This window comes from Uranotaenia lowii, chromosome 1 (genome assembly GCF_029784155.1).
Source record: "Uranotaenia lowii strain MFRU-FL chromosome 1, ASM2978415v1, whole genome shotgun sequence".
Lineage (NCBI taxonomy): Eukaryota > Metazoa > Arthropoda > Insecta > Diptera > Culicidae > Uranotaenia > Uranotaenia lowii.
The window spans coordinates 181447783-181471042 of NC_073691.1; the positions used below are offsets into that span (position 1 = coordinate 181447783).

The 23260-nt window shown below is 36.5% G+C and overlaps 1 protein-coding gene across 3 annotated transcripts in view; it reads right to left on the reverse strand.

The window, feature by feature from the left end:
• LOC129739163 (putative mediator of RNA polymerase II transcription subunit 26) overlaps positions 1 to 23260 on the reverse strand; it is a 64485-nt gene that overhangs the window by 4446 nt on the left and 36779 nt on the right. For all 3 annotated transcript variants that reach the window (XM_055730598.1, XM_055730587.1, XM_055730579.1), the window contains exons 3-5: positions 2148 to 2335; positions 636 to 852; positions 87 to 563 (exon numbers count right to left, since the gene is read on the reverse strand). In XM_055730598.1, coding sequence (XP_055586573.1) covers positions 87 to 563; positions 636 to 852; positions 2148 to 2335 — 882 coding nt within the window. The remainder of the gene's footprint in view (positions 1 to 86; positions 564 to 635; positions 853 to 2147; positions 2336 to 23260) is intronic.

Below are 23260 nucleotides of genomic sequence, written 5' to 3' on the forward strand. Positions count from 1 at the left end.
ATACAGGACTTCGTTTACATGCGAAGTGTTGAAATGGGATGAATAAACCCAAACGGTTTATGTGAGTTTGGTGTCGAAATATTTACTATTGTAATCGTTGCGTTGTTGTTGCTGTTGTTGTTGCTGCTGTTGAGGTTGGAACGGTTTCTGCGTTGTGGTGACAAAAGTGGACGCAGTGGTTGATCGAATGGCCTCGTTTTGCTTCCTATCGGACGGTGTAGCCGTAGCCGCTGCGGCCGTCAGTTGTCGGTAGTGTTGCTGTTGTATCTGCTGTTGTTGGTTGAAGATCAGCTGTTGTTGCTTGTGCTGGAGATGTTTCTGCTGGATTTGCTTCTGGTATTGCAGGTTGCCCTTGTTGTTGTTGCTGTAGGATTCTGTTGTCTGGGCCGTTGCAGGCGGTTGAGCTGTTGTGGTAGTTGTTGTCGTTGTGCTGGGCTGCTGCTGTCGTTGCTGATGATGCTGAGGTCGATGCACCTGTGGAATCTGATTAGGATTATAGAGTGAAGCTTGCTGATTTTTTGCACTTTGGTTGACTATGAACTGCTTGCTACGCCTTGCGTCGCCTGGTTGGAAAGATACAGGTTAGAAAATGGATTGATACAAGTTCTTTTCATATTAATTTTCGAGCAACTCACTGGTCTCAGCCCGCTGCAGGTGGAAGGTAGCTTCCTCTTCCTCGGCGTACGGAGCCCGTTTGCTTTCGAAACCGGAGCCCAACCGGTACAGGTCGAAATTGTCACTGCCATAGTACAGGGTAGCGGCTTCACAGTCTACATCACCCCAATCGGCACAGATTTGAGCTTCCTGATCGAAAGCCGTGCCGTTGGGGCAAAGGAATCTGAAGTCTTGCACCTGTTGTTGGTGCAGAAGAACGGATGGGATGTTGACGGACAGTTAGAAGTCGGGAGTTTACGAGTAGACAATCGGTGATTTGTTTGCATTTGCGCAAGGCCACGTGCGCCCACGCGTTTTTTTTTTTTCAACGAATGCATTTTCCGAACCGAGTAGGAAACAATGGAGCCGTCAAGGCAGAATGGAGAAGAGGGAAAAAAGAGAAGAAAAACGAGATTAATTCGTGAGAAAATTTAAATTGCAGAACGTGCACGATTCAAGTGGTAGTCTCTTCTGTACGGTTGTCGGCGTTTCTGTCTTTTCTGCGGGATCTTAGTTGGCGATGATGGAGCGAAGTAGGCGCGCCCGGCTATGGTCTAGTTACCTATAGAGAATGCTGGAAACAATGGTCGTGATTATAAAATGAGGTGTGAAATAAGCGTGTCGCTTGGCAGGTTAAGTCGTCGTCATTGCACTTGCTAGTTCGTTCGAAGCTTTACGCAAGAGACATGTAAAAATTAGCACCGGGCAAGAATAAACCACCGTTGGCCTTCCCAAGGCTGTGCAAATTAGTCATCTCTGTTGATTGAGGTTCGTCATCTGCGCGCAGTCGACGCTTAGTTAATTGGTGTGGGAACAAACCGTAGAGATATTTTACTTATGGCAGATACCTCAATAATCTATTGCCGTGGATATCTGAATCGATCTTGATCGACTGAATTTATATTTTCCTATAGCTTCTGTATAGATAAGCGCGTGTTCCTCAAAATGCTAACATCTCCAATACTAGCAAGTTATTGCAGCCACTTCAGAGAATTGAATAAAGCCTTTACTAACTGTTACCAAGCTTAAGAGCAAACCTCCCTCTAGCGTTTCATTTTTGAAGCAGAACAAACCTTACGAAGGCATCGAATCGCGCGAGACAGTGCATGTTGTAAGGGAAGGAAAAAAAAGATGAACGCGCGCGCCATTCCCGCCAACTTGAAAGGTCACCAGCGTCTCTTGGGAAAACTTGTTTTTCTGGGCCGCGCGCCGTTGTCGTGTTAGGCAAACTTCTTCTAGCAAGATCGCTGGTGGTGGCTCGATTGCCGATCGAATCACGGAGCGCAATTTGGGAAACCATCCCTTCGATTAGAGTCGTTCATCTGCCCGCTTACTGATTGGAAAACAACGAAACTTCGGTATGCTCAATTATTAGGATTTTAAAATATATCCTGTCAACGCTATCGGATATCCTATAAAATTGTACTTAGTTTCTAGCTGCTTTACCTTAAGTTTCCGCGCCGTGATGACCTTGAGGCGCACCACTAACTTACCCCGATACCGGCTACCTTGACGCATACGTGGAACATTTGGCACTGGGTTTCCGAATCCGCATAGTACCCACCCAGGATTTTGTCCCTGCAGGAAAAGCTCGTCTTGGGCATGTTGTCCAGACTGTACCTGGGCCCGGTGTGGAACTGACCATGGCTGACACTGATTGTGGTGGATACTATGGCGAAGGCTGGAAAACGGAAAGAGAGAGGATTTTTTTAGGTACTTACATAATTGAATTGAACATCTCAAGAAAATTTGAAGATTCTTTTCCCACACGGTGTGAATCAGTTCGAAATGACAAAATGACAAAACGATACTACTATTGCTATAGGTGGCTATAGCTTGTATGGAAATTCATAGAAGGCGTCGAGTTCCTAGCCACTGTCATTGTTGCCTGTTCTTTAATAACATCGAAATCGTGATAACTGGAAGGTTGAACGTGAAAGTAAAGATCAATGCATATTTAATAAGTACCTCGCGCGCATCAGTGCGATGGGATACTCGTTGAAATTCGTTTATGCGCCCATCATTTCGAGTGACAATGTTAAATAGACGTCAGACTTTGTTTCAACAAACTATTTGTCAGAAAATAATGGTGTTTGTAAAATGCTTTTCAAAGCTTTCTACATGATTCATCTACATGTTCTTCTAAAAGTTCTCCAGAGTATTTTATACCAATTTATTATTAATTTCTTCATAACACAGAAACGGTGTTGATTAGGGTTAAGTGGGGTAATTATGTTAAAAGGGTTATTCCGAACAGATCCCGCGAGTGTCAGAAACAATTAAAATTTGACCTACTCTATCGTTTGATTGATCGATTTTGTAGAACAAAGTTTCGTTATTAAATTTAAAACATTTGAGATATGCTTCTAAGTGTAACACACTAGAGCCAAGCGAAAATACGAAATATCTCGTATTTGATCCGTAATGTGTTAAGACAAAAATACTACTGAGAGCCAATCTTTCATTTTTGGTTTCTCTTTCCAGGATTTGTACATCCACATATCTGACTTTACTCCAATATTGACCTTCCTTGGAAGTGGAATTATCGTCATAAGATTCTATGCCGAACCGGCATTAACAAGCTTTCTCATCGCTGTAAACTGGGAATAGAAAACAGTTTCTCGTTTCCCACCCCATTTTATTCCCTTCAAAGACAAAGGAGGATGCCAACACGAGACTATGCCGACACGAGCTTCTGGGCCTGCCTATCCGCCATATTGGTTGTCAGATTTCCAGAATGATGACGTAGTTGCTGAATTCTTCAGTTTTTCCTTAAAAATATTTTTTAATGCCAGTAACTTGTCACTGTCACTGTCACTGTCTTCTAACGCATATATTCATGTTCCCAGATTCATGAGCTTCTTAAAAAGTACGGTTTGTCATCTTTTCTCGTAACTATTTTCTAATTCGAGTTTTGGAATGATTCTAAGCTCAGAAATCAACTGTTTCGTTACTAACTTAAGTTTCTTTACACTAATTACTGAACTGTTTTATGCAAATGATGAAAAACGAAGATTGAAGTTTGTTTCCTATGTAATGTATCAAAAATCTCATTACAAATGCGTTATCATGCTTGGCGTGGGAAAATTTCACGCTCGATGACGGTACCCTATAATGAATATTCTCGGCTAACTTCTCACGTCTCACTTCAGGCTTCTAACGGCTCATTTCTTATCTAAAGGGTGTCCAAGATGAAATTGCCACAAATTAAACTTAATTTTACCATTTTACTCGTATTTGGACTCGTATGGACCGTAAATACGCAAATGCCCGCACCTTCTTCTTAACGCAGATTTGGACATCTTCTGAGTGCGGACATGCTCCGGAACGCTGAACTTATTAGGATTGTTCGATCTTCGGGAAAAGATCGATCTCCTAGATCGATTCAGATGAATGGTTCTGGGATCGATCCATTTAAAAAATCGGAGCTTGAAGATCGATCTCCGATTAATCGATCTTTTCTATTTGTTACAAGAAGGAACTACATTTTTTCAAAAATATGCAAAAAAGACACATAATTTCAAATTTGTATAGTCCTTCTACATATGGAAAAAAAATTAAGCGCTATTTTGTAAGGTGAACCGAAGTTGGTGCTTTAAAACAACACTAACTAAAATCTAAATATCTCGGAAACACTTTGATACATCATGTAATGTACTGACAAGAAATATTTAAGAAGTTAATAGAAATTATTTCAAGGTATTTTTATTTAGATTAATGAATGAATGTGAGAGATTTCGAAAAAAAATATGCGGAAAAAATTTAAAAAAAATTATTTTTTTTAACAAAGGAATTTTTGGAAAATTTTAATTATTTCTTAAGATTTGCAAATTCTAGCAATTTTTTTATTCTTAATCAATCACAAACACCTTCTTTCACCCAATTCACAAGGTTTGGAAAAATTTTTCGAAATTCAATTGAAAAAAAAATCTAAAATTATTTTTCAACTGATCATGAACGCTAAATGAAAAAAAAATCGGCTTGACCAGTAATCGAACTAGAGTTTCTGATTCTTTCTCCGACACCTTACCAATGGGTAAATCGTCAGATGTAAACTAGTCAAGCTGTAGCTCTATAATTCAGTTGACTTCATCAAATTATATTCGCTGCTAGATTCTACGGCAGAAAACGCTCATCGTGCCCCGATTGATGGTGCTTATACAGCCCATACAAAGACTGGTTTCGGCACAAAAATTTAAAGTGCATTTTTAAACGTTTCTAACAATGATGTAACTCACATATTATTGCTGTTTCCTATGGTTGAATAAGCGTCCTCCTTAAGGTGGCCATTATACCTTTATTTTCCCTTAATGAAAAAAAAGATCGAAAGATCGGATCGAAAATAAACCGATCTAATCGATTTTTTCCTGGCCAAAGAATCGATCCAAAAAATCGAAAATCGGAATTGAAAAGATCGATCTTATAAGGATCGATCCAAGATCGACCAATCCTAGAACTTATCCTTGGCCGTGAAAAACAGGTAGCTGGGGATCTGTTTGAAATCGGCCTTCGCATATGTTTCGTCATCCATGATGTAGCATTCGACTTTCGTCAGCATGTTGAGGTACAACTTCCTGGCACGGGTTTTGGCGGACTTGTTCTGTTTCCGTCGCGATTAAGGGCCTTTTGTACCTTGAACGTTCAAAGCCCAGCCTATTGGACAAAACTTCGGCTTAGGTGCAGCTTCTTAGCCACATTCCGAACGGAGGCGTTCGGGTTTCGGTTGAAGGTCCCAACTGCGCGGTTGTGATTTTTGGTGTTGTACGGAATACTTTTTCCTTCACTTCTGGGCTTCCGATCGGTCGGTGGTCAATCGTTCCTCGAACCGCTAAATCAATCGTAACATCGTGGAATTCGCGATTCCGTTTCGCGATACGTTTTAGCGATGGAACGATGCAAAAGATCCTTGTTCTCGTGATGAATACGCAAGATTTCATCACGCACGAGCTGTTTTTTTGACTCCTTTTCCGCGATTCTGATCACAGGACTTTAAAATTTGCAGGATATAAACAATGCACTATGAACTAAATCCACCCAAATTTTCATTAAATTCTACCCAACGGTTAAAAAGTTAGAGCAATTTCATAGTGTGGCGATTTCATCGTGGAAACCCTTTAACTTGTCACGTCTCAAAAGCTATCAGGTATCAAATTCAAGTCTCAAATCTCAGATCTCATGCCTTAGATCCCTTATCTCAGGTTTCAGGTCTCAGGTCTATTTTTCCAAGTTTCAGAGATGAGATTCTTCCAGCTTCAAAAAAAATCTATGTATATATTTATCGCGTTAATTGCGAAAACTACACCCAAAATTCAGCCTCTGTGCCAATGGCGTGTAGTCAATTATTTAGCATCATTGGTACAAGAAGATAACGCGATCGGTGCTGATTCGATTTGCTCCCACCGGCATTAATCTCCCAAGTTAACCGAATTGCGTATGTCTGAAAGAAACAAAATAAAAACGCTTTCACGTCCCTCCCTATCGCATCACAAGACGAAGGAGGATGGAAATAAATACCGGCCAACACCAGGCAGCCAGCGAACCGAGCACTGTGCGTGTGAATGTAGCAAAAGCAACAACAAAAACATCCTTCTAATTCAATCCCGGCAAACAACCACGGCCGAGCTGTGCGTGTGTATGCAGTAAAAGCAACAACAACAAAAAACATTCCTTCAATTCAATTCGCCGGCAAACAACCACGGCTAAGCTGTGCGTGTGTATGTAGCAAAAGCAACAAGAATATATTCCTTCAATTCACCGGCAAACAAGCACCGGCCAAGCTGCCCGGCTTTAGCAGCTGTGTATATGTAGCGTGTGTATGTAATAGCGGGCAGTAAGCAAAGCACAGTTCTCATTCAATGGGTTTCCCGTTTCCTCCACTCCCGTTCCCTTTCCCGTTTCCATCGCAAGACAAATGAATACCTTGAAAGGAGGCCAAACGCCGGGAAGCCACTGTCGTGCGTTTCTTTTGTGATTGATCGGTGGCAGAATGCCTATGACAAATATCCCTCTTCCTGCATGAAGCTCAAATAGTACACTGGTTAAGATGTCGGTCTGGCAAGACCATTTAGTTAGTGATTTGAGTTCGATTCTCCCTACGGACGCTTTGGTTTATGTTTTTATTTTCTTGTTTTGGGATGAATTATCCAATAGGAACGAAATCCCATAAAATGTTTTTCTTGTTTTGCTCGAATGTAGTGGTCATGCATCATTTTAGTTGGGAGCCGAGTCCTTATGCCAGTTACGGTTTTTCAAACATATCATCTTCGGCACAGTGCACATTTCAGCGCATAATCGGCACAGAGATGTGCTAAATAGACATTGGATTTTTGCAACCTCTTCTATGGGTGCACGTAAAAACCGTGGTGCTAATTCCCGAAAATCGCGTACAAAAAAACTTCTGTGTATTTCACTATAGAGATCATGATTTTTAGTATTGCACAATTATTTGCTTTTAGATCCTTGAGTTCATAGATAAAAAAAATTTCTCCCATATTTTTTTTAGTTACCTTCTTTTCCAGATTTGGTTGGAAGGAATGTTAAAGGTTCGTAATTTAAAATTTGAAGAAGACATGTCAAAATGTGTATTTCTGAAAAACGGATTTAAAGAGCATTTTGTATAAATTCTCCAAAATGGATGAGTTTTACGAGATCCAAATGAGGGAGCATCCGATATAACTATAATATAACTTCACACCTAAGGTTGCCAGATTGCACGATTTTATACGGGTTTGTCCGGATATTTAATACAAAATTTGAAAAAGTTTGGTCCGGCCTGGTTGTCCGGATATCGTTGAAAAAAATCCCGGATTTTGTCCGGATTTTTTTCAATTTGACTGAATATTACCCGGATTTTTGGTCGACAATTTTGAAATCAAATGTCTGGCCCGGATACGTGCTATGATAATCCAGGCAACCTTATTCAGACCCTTCCTACCACATTTCATTTACCAACCATATATCTATACAGATTTGTTCAAATGAAATTCATATTTCTTTCCATTGACTGATATTTGAATAATTGTAGAACCAAACCCAATTCTCTTTTCCCTCAAAAGCGAGCTTATAAACGTTATTTTTGAGGCAAGCAAGAATCTCCGTAAGCATATAAAAGTTTAAATTAACTTATATCATAGTCAAGAGTTTTTTGTACAATTCTTTCTGTGCACTTTTCCATCCAGAATTGTAACTACCGTTCGTTTTATTAGCTTTAAAAACAAACTCTTAGTTGCGCATTGGTTTGCACAGTTTTGTTCCATAATTATACTGCCACATCAGCAGCAACCAATTGAATGTGAGGTATTTGGGTTTACAATCCGTTCATTAAATACAATCCGTTCATTAAACTCAGCCGCCGCCCGTGGCGTAGAGGATAGCCTTCAAGTCTTCTAAGCCAGGGGGTATGAGATCGAATCCCGGTCACGGCATACATAGTACACTTTCGGTGGGTTGGTGGTTTTAGCATTTGGAAGATGCTAGCCATCATATCCTCGCTTTAGAGTTAAGTAAATAGGAATCTCTTCGAGGAAACATCATGTTTCATTGAACGCTTTAGAGTTAAGTAAATAGGAATCTCTTCGAGGAAACATCATGTTTCATTGAGATCCTGTATGTGTTTGTGTTCGTTTTTTTAAAAAACACAATATATACATAGACTTACATACATATGTACATAAGAAAAAAGTGCCTAACTTAAGGCTTAAGATCTCAGGCGCCCAGCCAAGGCAATTAGATATTCTATTATTGACCCATCAAAGTCAAACTTTCATGTTTGTTTAGCAGAGAAATTGCATGGCGCCTTCTGACCCGTGTACGGGTCATTTGTAAGAGGTGCCATTGTTGTACCAATAATTGTTGAGCTTAATTGTGAATGTTGATGATGTGTATTTCTGGAAAACGGATTTAAAGAGTGTTTTTTTTAAATTTTTTAAATTTTGAATTCTCCAAAATGGATGATTTTTACGAAATCCAAATGGGGGAGCATCCGATATGTTTATAACTTCATACACCATTCCTACCACAATTCATTCACCAAACATATGTATATCTACAGATTTGTTCACGTTTATTCAACTGAAATTCATGTTTATTTCCTTTGACTGATATTTGAATAATTGTAGAACCAAATCCAATCCTTCTTTTCTCCTCAAAAGCGAGCTTATAAACGTTATTACGGCAATCACGAATCTCCGTAAGCATATCTAATTTAACTAGTATCATTCCAGAGGATTCAGAACAAGGTTCTGATTTTGCGGCTTCCACCTTGGCACAGCACCGAAGGTCTTCATCAGATTGCGGGCGTTGAATCGGTTGAGGGGATGGCCTACAAAATCATCTCTAACTTCAGAGGAAAATCAATGCAGTCTTCCATCGCAGAGATTTGCTCTCTATACAATAAGCTTAATTTAAGGATAGTTTTTAGTTTTAGGTTTATTATTTTTTTTGACATTACAGGATGTTCTCCTAAGTTAAAATACCTAATTGTGCTCAGCAAATTGAGGTCGAATAAATAAATTTTATTTCTTGCTTATGCTTATGCTTATCATACATACAGAGTCAGATTTTGTCAGCATCCCAGTAGTGAGTAGTACCCAGTAGTGAGTAGTAAAAGTACATTTACTACCCATCTTAACATATTTACGTTGGAAGCACATTTGCTAAAATTTATTGTGCTCCTTGATGGTGGCTCTTGAGAGTTCTTCCTTCTGTGGATGGAAATGAGGTTTTTCTGCACAGAAAACCAAAACATTAGGGGGTAAATTGAATCAATTGATAAATTGTATCATATCTGTATTAAACGTTTAATCAAACCACATGTTTTGGATTTTTGTGCACCATTATCTCTGGTCATTGACCTTGGATATAGCGCTTATACTCGCTCTTGAAAATAAATATTGAAGAACAGAGAAAAAAATAGTACCATCACAAAATCTTTCGAAATTAACTCTTTCAAAAGATTTTTCTGGAGAATGTTAACATCGATATAATCAATTAACAGTTTGTGACTTTTAATTCATGACATGACTTCAAATGTGTCGTCATAGCAACGAATCATAACGAAGAAAAAAATCCAAAAAACTGTCAGGTTCCAAAGCGCAACATAATTTGAGAATACTTTTATTTGTCCGACGATCCTTTTATTTTTTTTTTTTGGAAATTCTTATGCGCATCTCACTTCACTTCCAGTCATTTGTTTTAAAAACATAATAGTAATTTCATAGCATGATTATAAATTAAACCCGGATATGTTTCCGAAATTTACTTCTTTTGATGAAAAAGTAGGATGCAATAGAAAAAAAACTTTCCTGCGCTCCCCAAAAGAACCGGGGGATCTCCTCACGTACCTTTATAAATCAATTAACGGTTTTTAAGGATTTTCAAGTTTTGACAATTCTCAGGTATAAACTCACGGTTTGGAACATCAGTTCAGAATAAATGAATAAGAAGGATCATGGAACGAACTCACCAATGATTGAAGTAGGAAATGCGTTTCCTCTTGCAGCTGATCATTCAACGATGTCAACTGCTGGAGGTGGATGAAATCAACGGAGAACCGGATCGGGCACATACAGTGAAACATGCAATTATTAATCACTATGCTTTATCCACTAATCCCAAGGAAAATTCACAATTTCACCATGACAAACTACTTAAACTTTAAAAATTTAATTTTCACCGCGACGGAGCGAAAAAAAAATATGTGCGATACCAACAAGCCATCGCCTACTGCCTAAGTCGAGTAAATAAATTTTAGTGATTTCCCGATCAGGAGAGCATATCAAAATAATAACTCAAACGTATCTCGCCAAGATATTTACATCTGATTCAGTTATAATTAAGTACTGAAAAATTTGGATTTTAAGTTTCTCCAATCTGAATTATATCTTATTCTGATTGACAGACTTGAATGGGGTTGAGATAATTTCCAATGATAAAGAATTTTTTCGGGTTGTCCCAAAATAAAATGATTATATCTTATTTTGATATATGTACAACTTTTTCTGAAACACGGACATCGAAGTCAACGGCCCAAACCGTACGTTAATGCGTTTCGCTCAACAGATTCATAAAATTGAATCCAAGTTTTGGGAAACCAAAAATGGGGCATGATTTTAGCAAATTATGTGGTTTATTGACATCCAACAAGAAAATTTTCCGAAGCACTCATATCTTGATAAGTTATAATTTTGATAGGTTTTGTTCTGCCCAATATCAAACTATGCTATCTGAACGAGATATAATCTTGTAAGGAGTATATCTAAAATTGATATATTTATGCTATGATCGCATAGATTTTTTGATATAATTTGAGATATTTTAACATCCTACGAGTACTGAATAATAATTCATTTAGATAGGAAAAATATTAGTATCAAAATATCTCATCTTGATATAATTTAGTTTGTCCCTCCTGATCGGGTTGTAAACTATAGGGCTCTGAACAGTTCATTATTGAGCTGAACACCTAATTCTTTTACCTTTCTCTGCAGTTTTCCATCCAGAATCGCAACTACCGTCCGTTTTATTAGCTTTAAAAACAAACTCTTCGTTGCGCATTGGTTTGCACAGTTTTGTTCCATAATTATACTGCCACATCAGCAGCAACCAATTGAATGTGAGGTATTTGGGTTTACAATCCGTTCATTAAATAAAATATGTTTACGATAATGTACGTACACAGTTTTGTATGTATTAACGTACAAATGAAAGAAGTAGCTTAGACATCTCAGGCGCCCAGCCAGGGCAATTAGATATTCTATTATTGACCCATCAAAGTCAAACGTTCATGTTTGTTTAGCAGAGAAATTGCATGGCGCCTTCTGACCCGTGTATGGGTCATTTGTAAGAGGTGCCATTGTTGTACCAATAATTGTTGAGCTTAATTGTGAATGGTGATGATATGTGAATGATTCACCATGCAGTTGGAGATGAGAAATGGTTTTGACGCCCGCCCGATACTGAAAGCGGATGTTTAGCGTTATTCATGCAACGGTGACTTTAAATAGAAGATGTTTCAATAAATCAATCCTGTTACCTAGGTCAGGCAAATAAAAATTTTGCTGGAGCATTTTGGCAGCATTTTTTACTTTTCGACAAAAAAATGAGCACTTTTGGAAAAGATTTGTAATCATTTATGATAAAAATTCGTGCCGGAACCAAACAAAATCAACAAAGCTGTTGTTTCATAGATGAGGCATGCTCAGTATGGTGAAACTTGTAAACTTATCCAATGCAAAACTCTCTCAGCGACTTAAAAAAAGTTTTAAGAATGGTCATTCTAATGAAACAAAATTTGATGCCTGCTCACTGGTCGGTGATTTAATCAGATCAATTTGACATTTGAGTGCTTTTTTTGTTTTTTTCCTCTGTTTTCCACCCCTGGCCTGTTACGACATTTTACATGTCATTAATGGCGTATTTTTTTTTGGTTCTGGATTTGGCTCTGGAACCGTCAGAATAAAAAAACGATTTTCGGGTTTCGAGTTATTCCATACGTAGTTATTCCATACGAGCGCAATTTTTACATGCAGCTGTCATTTTGTTCTCCCTTCTGGATTTCTTCATTCGGTTCTTCACATCCGGATTGCCTTTTTTCGTGTCCGGAATGCAGTGGACAGCAGATAGTACGATTTTGCTTGGCTGAGAGGTTCAAAATCGCGGCAATAATCATTTTCCCGTTCATTATTTCAACTGTTTTGCTTTCAGCCAAAAACAGCTGTTTAATGTTTTGACAACAACGTTGAGAGTATTGGTGAACTTCTCGCAAAACTGACTTTCTTCTCAGGGCGACTCCGCCCGTTTTTCGAGCGAACCTAGGTTGCCTCTCGAGCAATGAATGAGCACGATGACAGCAGTTAGAGCGAACCTAGGTTGCCTCTAGTTTGCCTCCAGGTATAAGTTTCGTTACCTGACAAAAATTATATCAACATCAAGGAATATTGAAAGAAGGTAGTGCCGAGAGCCATATTGGATTTTTCTTCGTGACGTCACTGTTGCCAAGCTGTCGAAGGTTTTTACTGGTAAAACTCAAATTTCAAAGTTAAACACATTAAAGAACTAAACTAAAATCCAATTTGATTCGGATTGTGTTGTAAGGCCACTTGATGATTGTGCTATGAGGTTTCTTTGTGTTTAATAGACTGCAGTGTGTATTATTCTTCAATTTGTTATTGAACGCACAGTGAAACGAGCAAAAATAATAATTTTCCCCTTTCAAAAGGTCTGATTGGTAGTTTATGGCAGTGCACCTCATTGTCATGATTTGAATCTAACATGGTGTACCATATGAATTTCTAATTTAGAACAATTAACCCCAATAAAACCATTGAGACTTTGGTTTACTAAATTCCAATTAAAGATTGTGATTGGATTCGAAAAATACTATTTTTGGTTATTTTATTTTATCAACGATACAAACCTAACTAATTTCAACTTTTATAAGCAAAATTTTGAACTAATTATCAAGTTTTGTCAATTATTGAGTTAGGTAGGATACCTCAGCAACTTCAATCGTCTGAATTAAAGCAAAACAACTACTACATTCAACTTTTTTAGTATCAGTCTTGAAGAACAATAATATTTCTAGAATTGTGTGCCTTCAAAGTTGAAAAAATCTTCAAATTTTTTCAATTGCTAACAAAAAAGGAAAAATTCTATATAAATTTACAGATTATTGGCAACAGTGACGTCACAGGCGGTACTAATACTAAAGCAAGGCTGCCTCGGCACTACCTCCTTTAAATATTCCTTGTATCAACATGATGTTTTTTCTGTTTTAGACTAATTTAGACTGTTGGAAACGTTACTCTTAATAATTGTCGTCATTTGATATTAAAAGGGTTGGGTAATACTTCAGGATTTAAAAAAATCAGAGTTTGAGCGCTCTAATAAACAAGAGAGATATCGCCGTTTTATCAGGATTGTCAAATTTACACTCCTACACCCATAGAAGAGGTGGCAAAAATCCAATGCCTATATTGCAATTCTCTGCGCCGAAACTTCTGGCAAAAAGACTCGAGCTCCCAGCAAAATGATGCATGACCACTACATTAAAGGGAAATAAGAAACACATTTTTGGGATTTTCATCCTATTGGATAAAAAAAATATAGTGAGAATCGAACTCCAGCTTGCCAGTCCGATATCTTACTCAGTGCACCACAGTGTCAAAGTTTATTGTCATAGTCTTTCTGCACCGCCGATAACCACAAAACATCCTGCTTTTTCTTGTCATAGGAGTTATTAGAAAGCTTGTTAATGCCGGTCCGGTATATAATCTTATACCGATAATTCCACCTCCAAGGAAGTTCATTATTGGAGTCTGATTTGTGGGTGTAGTAGAACTTTGGGTAAGATACGGTTTTTAAGCAAGGATCACTTATCCTTTGAGACTGTCAACTGAGAGTGGGTTTTGGATCACTTTCTGCATCGCTATCAACAAGATTTCGTGATGTTTACGATTCAGAGGAGATTTTTTTACTTGACGAGAGTAGAAGGTTCCACGGGATCCCGTCAGATGGCTTACTATTTGAGTGGCTTTGTCATTGAAAGGAATCAACCACCACTTCTCTGGCTTGATAATTAATTAGTCTTCGGATAAAGATTCCTTAGTAAATACTAGTTTTCCGAAGTGCCCGCCCTAATTCATTCAATGCAAAATATTGCGGAACAAACTGTTTGACTGTCAAAAAACCAAAACAAAAACAAACACAACGTACTACGCACTAAATACTCCAACCCCATCGAGTTTACTAAAAACAGATAATCAACCGGCTCCGATTTGGAGCAAAAAAAGTTTCGTGACCGACGTGCGTTGACCTTGGGGTCGCCGCAGAGCTTTAACACCCGATCCGCAAAGCTTAAGTGAGTCGTCGTTTGATGATTGTTTCCACTTTTTTTGCCAGCCGAATTGCGCTGCTAATTTCGCTTGACATATAGGGAATGGCGGCGCGCGACGAAATGAACGATTATGTTTGGTTTTGTGTGATATTGTATGATTAATGACCGTGAGAACCAAGTGTTGCAACATATATTGTTCTTTTTTGTTTCAATGTGCGCTGTGTGAATGTTGAGATAGGTTTGAAAATCGTTCTAACATAGCTTTACCTTTTTGTTTTGACTGGAATATGAGCGTTTTAAATTAAACTTGGAACAACATATATAAAGGATACCCATAAACCGAGAATCTACGAGTTCAGTTATTTATGTTATGAAACTAATTCTGTAATTTAAAAAAAATTACTGACCGAACTTCGTTAATCGGTGTTTTAGTGTTTGAGGTTTACTCGATCCTGTAGTGTCCAGTTGCTTTTTTAGGACAAAATTCTCACAATTGTTGGTGGTTGGTCCTAATCATGTTTTAACATTACTCAAAAGATGTTCTAAGAGGCAACCAAAAGTTTTTTATAAGCTGAAATGCTCGCTTTCGAAGGTTCATATTGATTGAATAAAGGTTTTCGAAGGCAATAGGAATGAAACTAGATTTTTGATCAATTTTAAAGAATGCTGTCCAACTGTGTTTTGAAACTTAAGGATTACAATTCTCATTTTGAGCTGATTAAGCTTAAATGGAACTGTTTAAATAATTTTTTGTTGAAGCTTGGACATGTTAAGGGTAATTTTTTATTGTTTTGCTAAAATTTAAAACAATTTTATTTGAAAGGTGTAAAACATCATCACGATGTATACGTTTGATCAACAGCCCCTCCCAGCCTTAACGAATGGATTGACTTGTATCTCAATGAATTGATTTTTTTTTCTAAATTAAATCCAATTGAGTTCGTATTTCGCGCATCCAAATCAATTTTCATGCTACGAATCGTATAGCATCGATAAATCATCTTACATTCCGCCATGACATGGCAGTGGCGCGATCTCGATTCGGTTGAGGAGCCTTTCGACAGCGCAACAAACGGTCGACAAATTGCGCAGGTCAGTTGCTACTGCTCGAAGAAACCATGCCTGACGGCTACCGATGCCAATCTTCAACAATAACGAAATGAGAAGATGAAAAACCCGTGCCTAACTTAAAGGCTCCTGGGACTATTCTGGTGGTCGGTTCATCATTCATGGGTCTCAGGACGGAGGTCTGTAGAGGTTTGGTGAGGTCTGACATTCGAAGGTGGACAAAACCATCAGACAGCTCTCTACTACATGAGATAGCTTTTACTTCTTAGCTTATATCAAGAAAAGCTAAAAAATAACAGCATTTTATTCACTCCCATCCTCAAACAGTTTTTTAACTCAATAATTGAATCTGGACGTTACCCAGATTGCCTAAAAACCCAGATTGCTCAAATACTCTTATTGCAATTTCTGAACTTGTGGATTCCATAATTAAAGAAATTGATTCCAAAAATATAGTTGGTGCTTTATTCTTGGACCTGAAAAAGGCGTTTGATACGCTTAATCATGGCATCTTACTGGAAAAATTAAATAAATATGGAATAAGGGGCAAAGCAAATGATATAATTCACAGTTATCCTTCGGATAGGAAACAATATGTAGTTGTTCAAGGAGTAGAGAGTGAAATCAGAAATATTAGTGTAGGCGTCCCACAAGGCAGCAATATAGGGCCACTACTCTTTCTTTTATATATTAATGATCTATGTAAACTTCCACTTTTAGGTACTGCAAGGCTTTTCGCCGATGACACAGCACTTTTCTATACAGGAAAATCTCCGAATGTCATAATCGATAACATGGAGCATGATTTAAAATTACTATCCGCATATTTTAACAGCAATTTGCTATCATTAAACTACACAAAAACAAAGTATATGATATTTCGCTCGGCCAGGAAAGTCTTACCACAATATAGAGACCCTAGCATGAACCAGTTTGTTATAGAAGAAGTAAAAAACTTCAAGTACTTAGGTATTCACTTGGATAGTACTCTTTCGTGGAATTCCCATATAAAAAATCTAGAAAAAAGAATTTCTCCTCTTTGTGGTGTCCTCTGGAGACTACGACGTTTTGTGCCTCAACATGTCTTGTTGAAATTCTATTACGCTTTTATCCATTCAATTTTACACTACCTTATCTCAGTTTGGGGTCGAGCATCTCAATCACATTTACAAAAGCTGCAATCCTTGCAAAACAGATGTCTAAAAATATTTACAATCTCCCTATTTTACATCCAACCAAACTTATTTACTCCTCCAGTGCTCATAACATCTTACCATTAGTAGACCTTTGTGACTTCCAAACTATCATGTATGTTTTTGACAATATGCACTCATCAAATACCATCCAAAATATCAACTTTAGAGCTGCAATAAGAACACACAATACTCGTCATTTAAATTATTTACAACGCTGTCGGTCATTAACAACTTTAGGACAGAAAAGAATTTCTATCATCGGACCAACCAAATATAATAACTTACCCAAGATCTGAAAGAAACTAATCGTCGATCCATATTCAAAAACAAACTGCTTCAAATGTTTAAAAAAAAAAAATAAGTCGTTAAACAAGTCGAACAAAGCTAGCTTTTAGTGTAAAGATTTATAACTTTGTAGCGTTAGTTCTGTATAATTTTTACTTGAAGTGTTAGTTTTTTTTTTAATTTAGTATAGTTTTATTGTATAATTAGTTTAACTTTGTTTCATCATGAATCTCTTCAAAGGAAACTTTTTCCATTGAGATTCATAGTGTAAACTAGTGTAAATAATATTCATCACATTTCCTTGCAATTAATTAAATATTTTTTGTGTTCTCAGTATGAGTAGAATTTGCTCGCGTATTAATTTTTCTTTTTCAATTGCTGCCAGACGTGCTGAGAACAGTAGCGTCCATTACCAGGGGGCTCAAATGAGCCTTTTGGTGTGGGGGAGTGTGGTGGGCCGCTACAAAAAAAAAAACTTCTCTCCTAAAAAAAAAAGAAAGAAAAAAAAGACTACCACTTCGTGGTTTTTTACAGAGCATTCGGTAATTTTTACCAAACAAACGGTAATAAAAACCGAATAATATTTATCGAACTTACCTAGACTGAGTCGATTTGGGGTAATTTTTTAATTTCTCAAACCCTGGGGTCTTAAAAGCTTCTTTTTAGTTCTAAACTCATCTATGATTTTTGCAGAATTTTTAAATAACGTTTACATGAGTAAATTCGAACTTTTAGGTTTGTGTGGGAAAATTGAATATTTTGTTGTGCAGAAAAATCCTACCATTTTTGTTTCTTCTGCTGATGGTATTTTTGGTAGTTTATAAATTTTTTAAAGACAAATTTTCAGCTGAGCAGCTTTGTTGAATACCGTAACTTCGTATCTAATTAAGTAAAATGTTGTTAGCTGTTGAATAGGAGTATGTCTTTTGGCATTGACAATAACGAGCAATGGCGCTACATCCATGGTCGATGACCAGGGAGGGGAGTAAGGAAATTCAAAATTAATGTGTTCTGAAATTTTGATTTTTTTTGTAAAATTCTCCAATTCCAGCCACAGTGGGCGCGACCAAGTAAAGATGAGTAGTAAATCCCGAGTAGACTTTTATGGCACAATTAAGGCAAATTTTGCTATCACGCCTCGAGAGCCAAATTTGCTCTCATTTTGCTTGACATAAGGTGGTACACAGCAAAAATGAGAGCACAAATTTTCATACTTGTTTAGCAAAGTGATACCAAATTTTGCTAAAACTGAGACCCTAATTACAGCTCATTTTTCGAGAGCTTGGAGAACACAATAATGCCAATATAAGGCATCAATTAATTTTTAATGATAGCAAAATTAGTCATTAATATGCTCTCAAAACTTTTGAAAAAACTGGTATCGTTTGGTTATAAAAATAAAAATTGGCGTCTCTTTGCTTACTTCGAATGAAATTTTTGCTCTCTTATTTGCTGTTTACCATTTAATGTCAAGAAAAGCAAGCATTAATTTGACTATCAACGCGTGATAGGAAAATTTACTTAAATTTTACCAAAGAGATTTCCTAGGGTCGAAACGAATCGACCTTCAATATTTTTTCGTTTAACTGAACGCCTTAAGTTATACTAAAAATAACAAATATTGCGTTTTTAGACAGTAATTTGATAACAACAAAACGAAATAAATTTGTACAAATTGGAAGGAAAACTTTTTTACCATATACCATTGAGTTGTCTACACAAAGACGTTAAACAAGCATAAAAGATCAACAATATACTCTAAAGTCTGTTTTTTGACTGCTTCTGAATCAGATTTGCTGATTAGATTGATTTTCTTTTCGGATTTCTGAATTTCAACTGCAATCAATGAAGTGTTTCTAAGAAGCGCGATGTGATGTTAGTTTTATTTATTGGTTACCCAAATACAAAAATTATGAAAATTTTACAACTATCATCTTGAAAGGGCATTTTAAATAATAATTACGTTAACATTTTTTTTTCTTGTTATTATAGAAATTATCTGCAATGATCTGCATGAAATGAATCTATTTCATGCCTACCGGTGTAAAACGCCTGAAGGCCAGCAATGAAATTGCACTTTAAAAAATATTTCAATGTCATGAAAAATTAACTCTTTGAAATGTAATTTCATACTTTGGGCCGCAACGTGATAGCCTACTTGAAGGCGCGGTCTTATTCGGATGTTCAATTGTTTGGTTAACAATTTTCCCGTTTGTGAAATATGATTATGAATTCAAAATGCTACTTTCACTTACCTTGTACACTTGCAAATAATGAAGTGTCAAATACAATGCTTTTTCCATGGTTTAATCTAAACTGTTTGGAGACGGTTCTCTCGCCGAAATTCGCTGTCAATGTACGAAAATAAATTTCCATTAACTTAATCCGTTTGATTTGCGTCATCGTCAGCATTGTTTCAGCCAAAATAGTTCCGGGAAGTGGTGGGGCCGAATGGAGCGTGCTCATATTCTTTCTTTTTAAGGAGAATTTCTTAATACATCTGGGAACAGATTTTCCAGCATCAAACGCAGTGAAATTTCCAACAGCAGTGGCACTTCCAGCTGCTGGAATATAGTTTGCAAGCACATTGGAATGGTCCACACGATCGGAAGCTATTATAAAACTGATTTTCCAGCATCTAATTGCGGATCTCATAAGGATGCTCAAGCAAAAAATTTCAAACCTAGAAAAAAGGATAAAACATCATCATACTAGAGTTAACAATGTTGGCATACTTACTTTCCCAAAAAGCGCTTTTTCTTTGGCAGGATCAGCTTTTCTAGCATCTGCATCGACATCTTATTAGGCTCTTCGGCTTCTTTGGATTCTGGTACCCCGGGAACTCAGCATTTTCTGATTTCATCCAGCGTTCAGAAGAGTATCACTCAGGTTTCTCCGGCACCAGTACTTATTCACAAACCGTCGAGCCAGAATCGAAAATTAACAAAACAATTGACGTGCGGAATGTTTTGTTTATAAAATCATACACGCTCATTTCAATTTAATCATACTTAGCTGAATAATCCATACATTTCAAATTAAAATATAATTCGATATTTTACAAATTTCGACTAGCTATTCGAACTATCCTTTTTTAAATGTGTAACTCAGAAGAATCTTAATGTCTGTAGCTTAATAATTGATAATGTTGTATATGATTAAATGAAACATTTTTACAACACTTTTATGAAAAATTTATGGATATGATTCTTGATGCTTTAATTAACTGAATTCTGGGGGAGGAAGACTGAATAAAAAAAGAAAAAAAATCTTTCAAACGTCAAATTTCTTTCATCAATCTACCGACCAGGGCGAAGGTTTAAAACTATGCTTTCTTGTTCAGTGATTTTTAATAAAACTTGTTTGATGTTGAAAAGCACTTGTTTTGCATAAAAAAATGATTTAATTAGGTTTTGTTATGCTCTGGCAAATTCTTGAATGATCAGGCGTATTGGTCGTCAAAGTTTTAAAGCTGATAAATAAAAATGGTTTGATTAATGGTTGTTCTAAAAATATAGCTAAATCTAAATGAAGCACCTAAACAACTGAGTTACATGACTCGCTACACGAAACTGATAATCTAAAGATAAAATTTGAACGATTACAAATCTTTTCAACAATTGCTGGCTTTTTGCCGAACAGTAAAAAAACGATACAGCAAATTTCAGTCTTCCTCCCCCAGGCCGAACTTAAAATTGATTAAATATCAACAGCGTTCTTATCAACTTTATTTCAATTTAAAGCGAAGAAATTATTTATGAACATTTTGGTGACAATTGTAATTTCTTCAATCCATTCTGTCATTTTTTCCTTTTTTTATAAATTTTAGGCACTTCTGTTTTTTTTCGAATTGCTTGCACTCGATGCAGTTTGTCATTAAAATTTAAGTTTTTCCAATTTTTTTAATATTTTAATTCTTTTATTTAGAAACCTATTGATAAATTACTAGAGTACCCGATTGAAAATTATGTTTTCAATGCATTATCAACATTTACAGTTCACATGTCGTTTGGAGTGATTTGAGATTTATTTTAGGTATAAGGCAACTTTGAAACTATCCATACAAATTCATCGTTTTTATGAAAAACGGCTAAGTGTACCAGAAATCAGATTTTTTGTCAAAAAAAAAAATATTCTTGGCAATACCAAATCTCGACATTTTATGCATTTCTAAGTCTTTTGGCATAAAAATTAAAATTTCGTTTTCCCGATTAACTGCCGTATCATAAACTACACCAAATTCTGCTAGCAGTTTGCTTTTACAGCTAATTTTGCTTTCCGCTTGCTATAAAATAAACAATGTTTGATACCTAACTGATGCCTTATTTTGCTTTCCTGAAAAATCTAACAGCAAATAATGCTGTCATTTTGCTGTCGACACCTTATTCTGGTCTCAGTTTGCTATAGATATTGGCATCAAAGTCTGCTCGGGATGTACTTCTACTACTCAATGCTGACCAGATCTGGCGGTGTATGTATCATTATGACACTATTTGAAGTTTGGTGGCTTGGAACTTTTGTCGGGTGCATCCAAATAAAAAAAATCTTGAAAAGCCTTCAATGAATTTTTGAATTCTTCAATTTAGCATCATTACTTTTTTTATGGACGCACTCTGAAAGCCCAGGAGAAAAAATCCCTATTCAAACCTTAGTGTCAATTTGACACTCCTCGCTTAGAACCTCAATATCTCTCTTGTTTCTCAACCGATTTTTACAAATTTACAGTTTTGGAAACCTCGTAATGTAACTCAAATATGTTTCTCAGATAATATTCACCTACAACACTTCAGTTTTCCGTTATTCAAAATCAAGGAAAAAAAAATCGAAGAAACATGCTTCGAAAAAAAATAATGTAAACCAGCTACGAAATGCTAAAAAAAATTTCACTTAATAATGAAGAAAGCTGTAAGAATTTTTTGAAATTTATTAAGATCATGTAAAAAAGTAGTGTAAAAACCGTACTTTTCAATCAATGAATCGTCGAAATTGTTTAAGTTACTCCAAATCAATTTTGAAAAGAGGATCGAAAAGTTGACGTGATTTTACTCATTTGTGCGTTTTAAGATTTTTAAAATACGAAACACAGAATTTTTGACGAATTTTCAAAGGTAGCTGTTTTTAACCCTTTTGTCAATTTGCAATTTCTCAAATTTTCTTGCACCTCAATTCCACCTTGCGCTGGATTTCGATAATATTAACGCGAGATTTCCCTAATAAATTTATATTCACCAGAAAGGTAATTTCGTTAAGTGAAATTGTTTAAGCATTTCGTAGCTGATCTACAATCTTTTATTCCGAAGCATATTTTTTGGATCTTGTTCTTAGACAACGCTCTTCTCTGATTGATTATTTTGCTTTGTCATCAGCGATATCCTTTTTCGGTATAATAAAGAAACTTTTCGTAGTGAGAATCAGTCATATAGCTTTCTCTAACGATGATCTTACATAAACGTTTTTTCAATCGTTGCACCGACGCTCGTTGCAAGTATGTAGCCATAGTAATTCGCGGCAGTTCAAATGTCAAACAGCCGCATGAATGACTGATATTACATAAATATTCTGCAGCTATTCGGTACCAGGAAAGCAGAGAAGAGAGCCTTCTACTATTTGTTCCTCGTTTGGTTTCAATGGATTCACATATGCTTCAACTACGAATCGAGCTCTCAGGGCAGCCCCAGGGTAGGTTTCGATTTTTACCATAGAGCCCTATCGCCGCCATACACATCTTCTATTCTGTAGCCCCAGTAGCTTTCCAGGAACATGTTTAGATATCGATACAGACGAATCGTGCTTTTTGATTCAAATCATCCGTATCTGGCGAGAAGTGAAGGGTTTCGCAATGCATGAAACATTGATGAGGAAACCGAAAATATTCCTTTTTAAATTTAAGGAATTGTGAAAGTTTATAACATGTATTGTAAGAAGGTTAATAATCTGGATTTTAAACAAAAAAACCCAGATTTTAGTTTTCATCATTTAAGGAATATAAGTTATAAATCAAATCGGAATTCAGATTCAGAATTCTTGATTTTATGATTCAGAATTCAAAAATAAATTCGAGATTCAAAGTTCATGTTCAGAATTAAATTTGATCAATATAGATCTCGGAAATGGTCACTATTCGAAGGTTTGTCTTTACATGGCGACCGTTAAAAAATTAAGACCTACAATTTGCTATCGCTGTTCGTGCTAAACTAAGGCTTGGCACGATTTCAATCTCTTC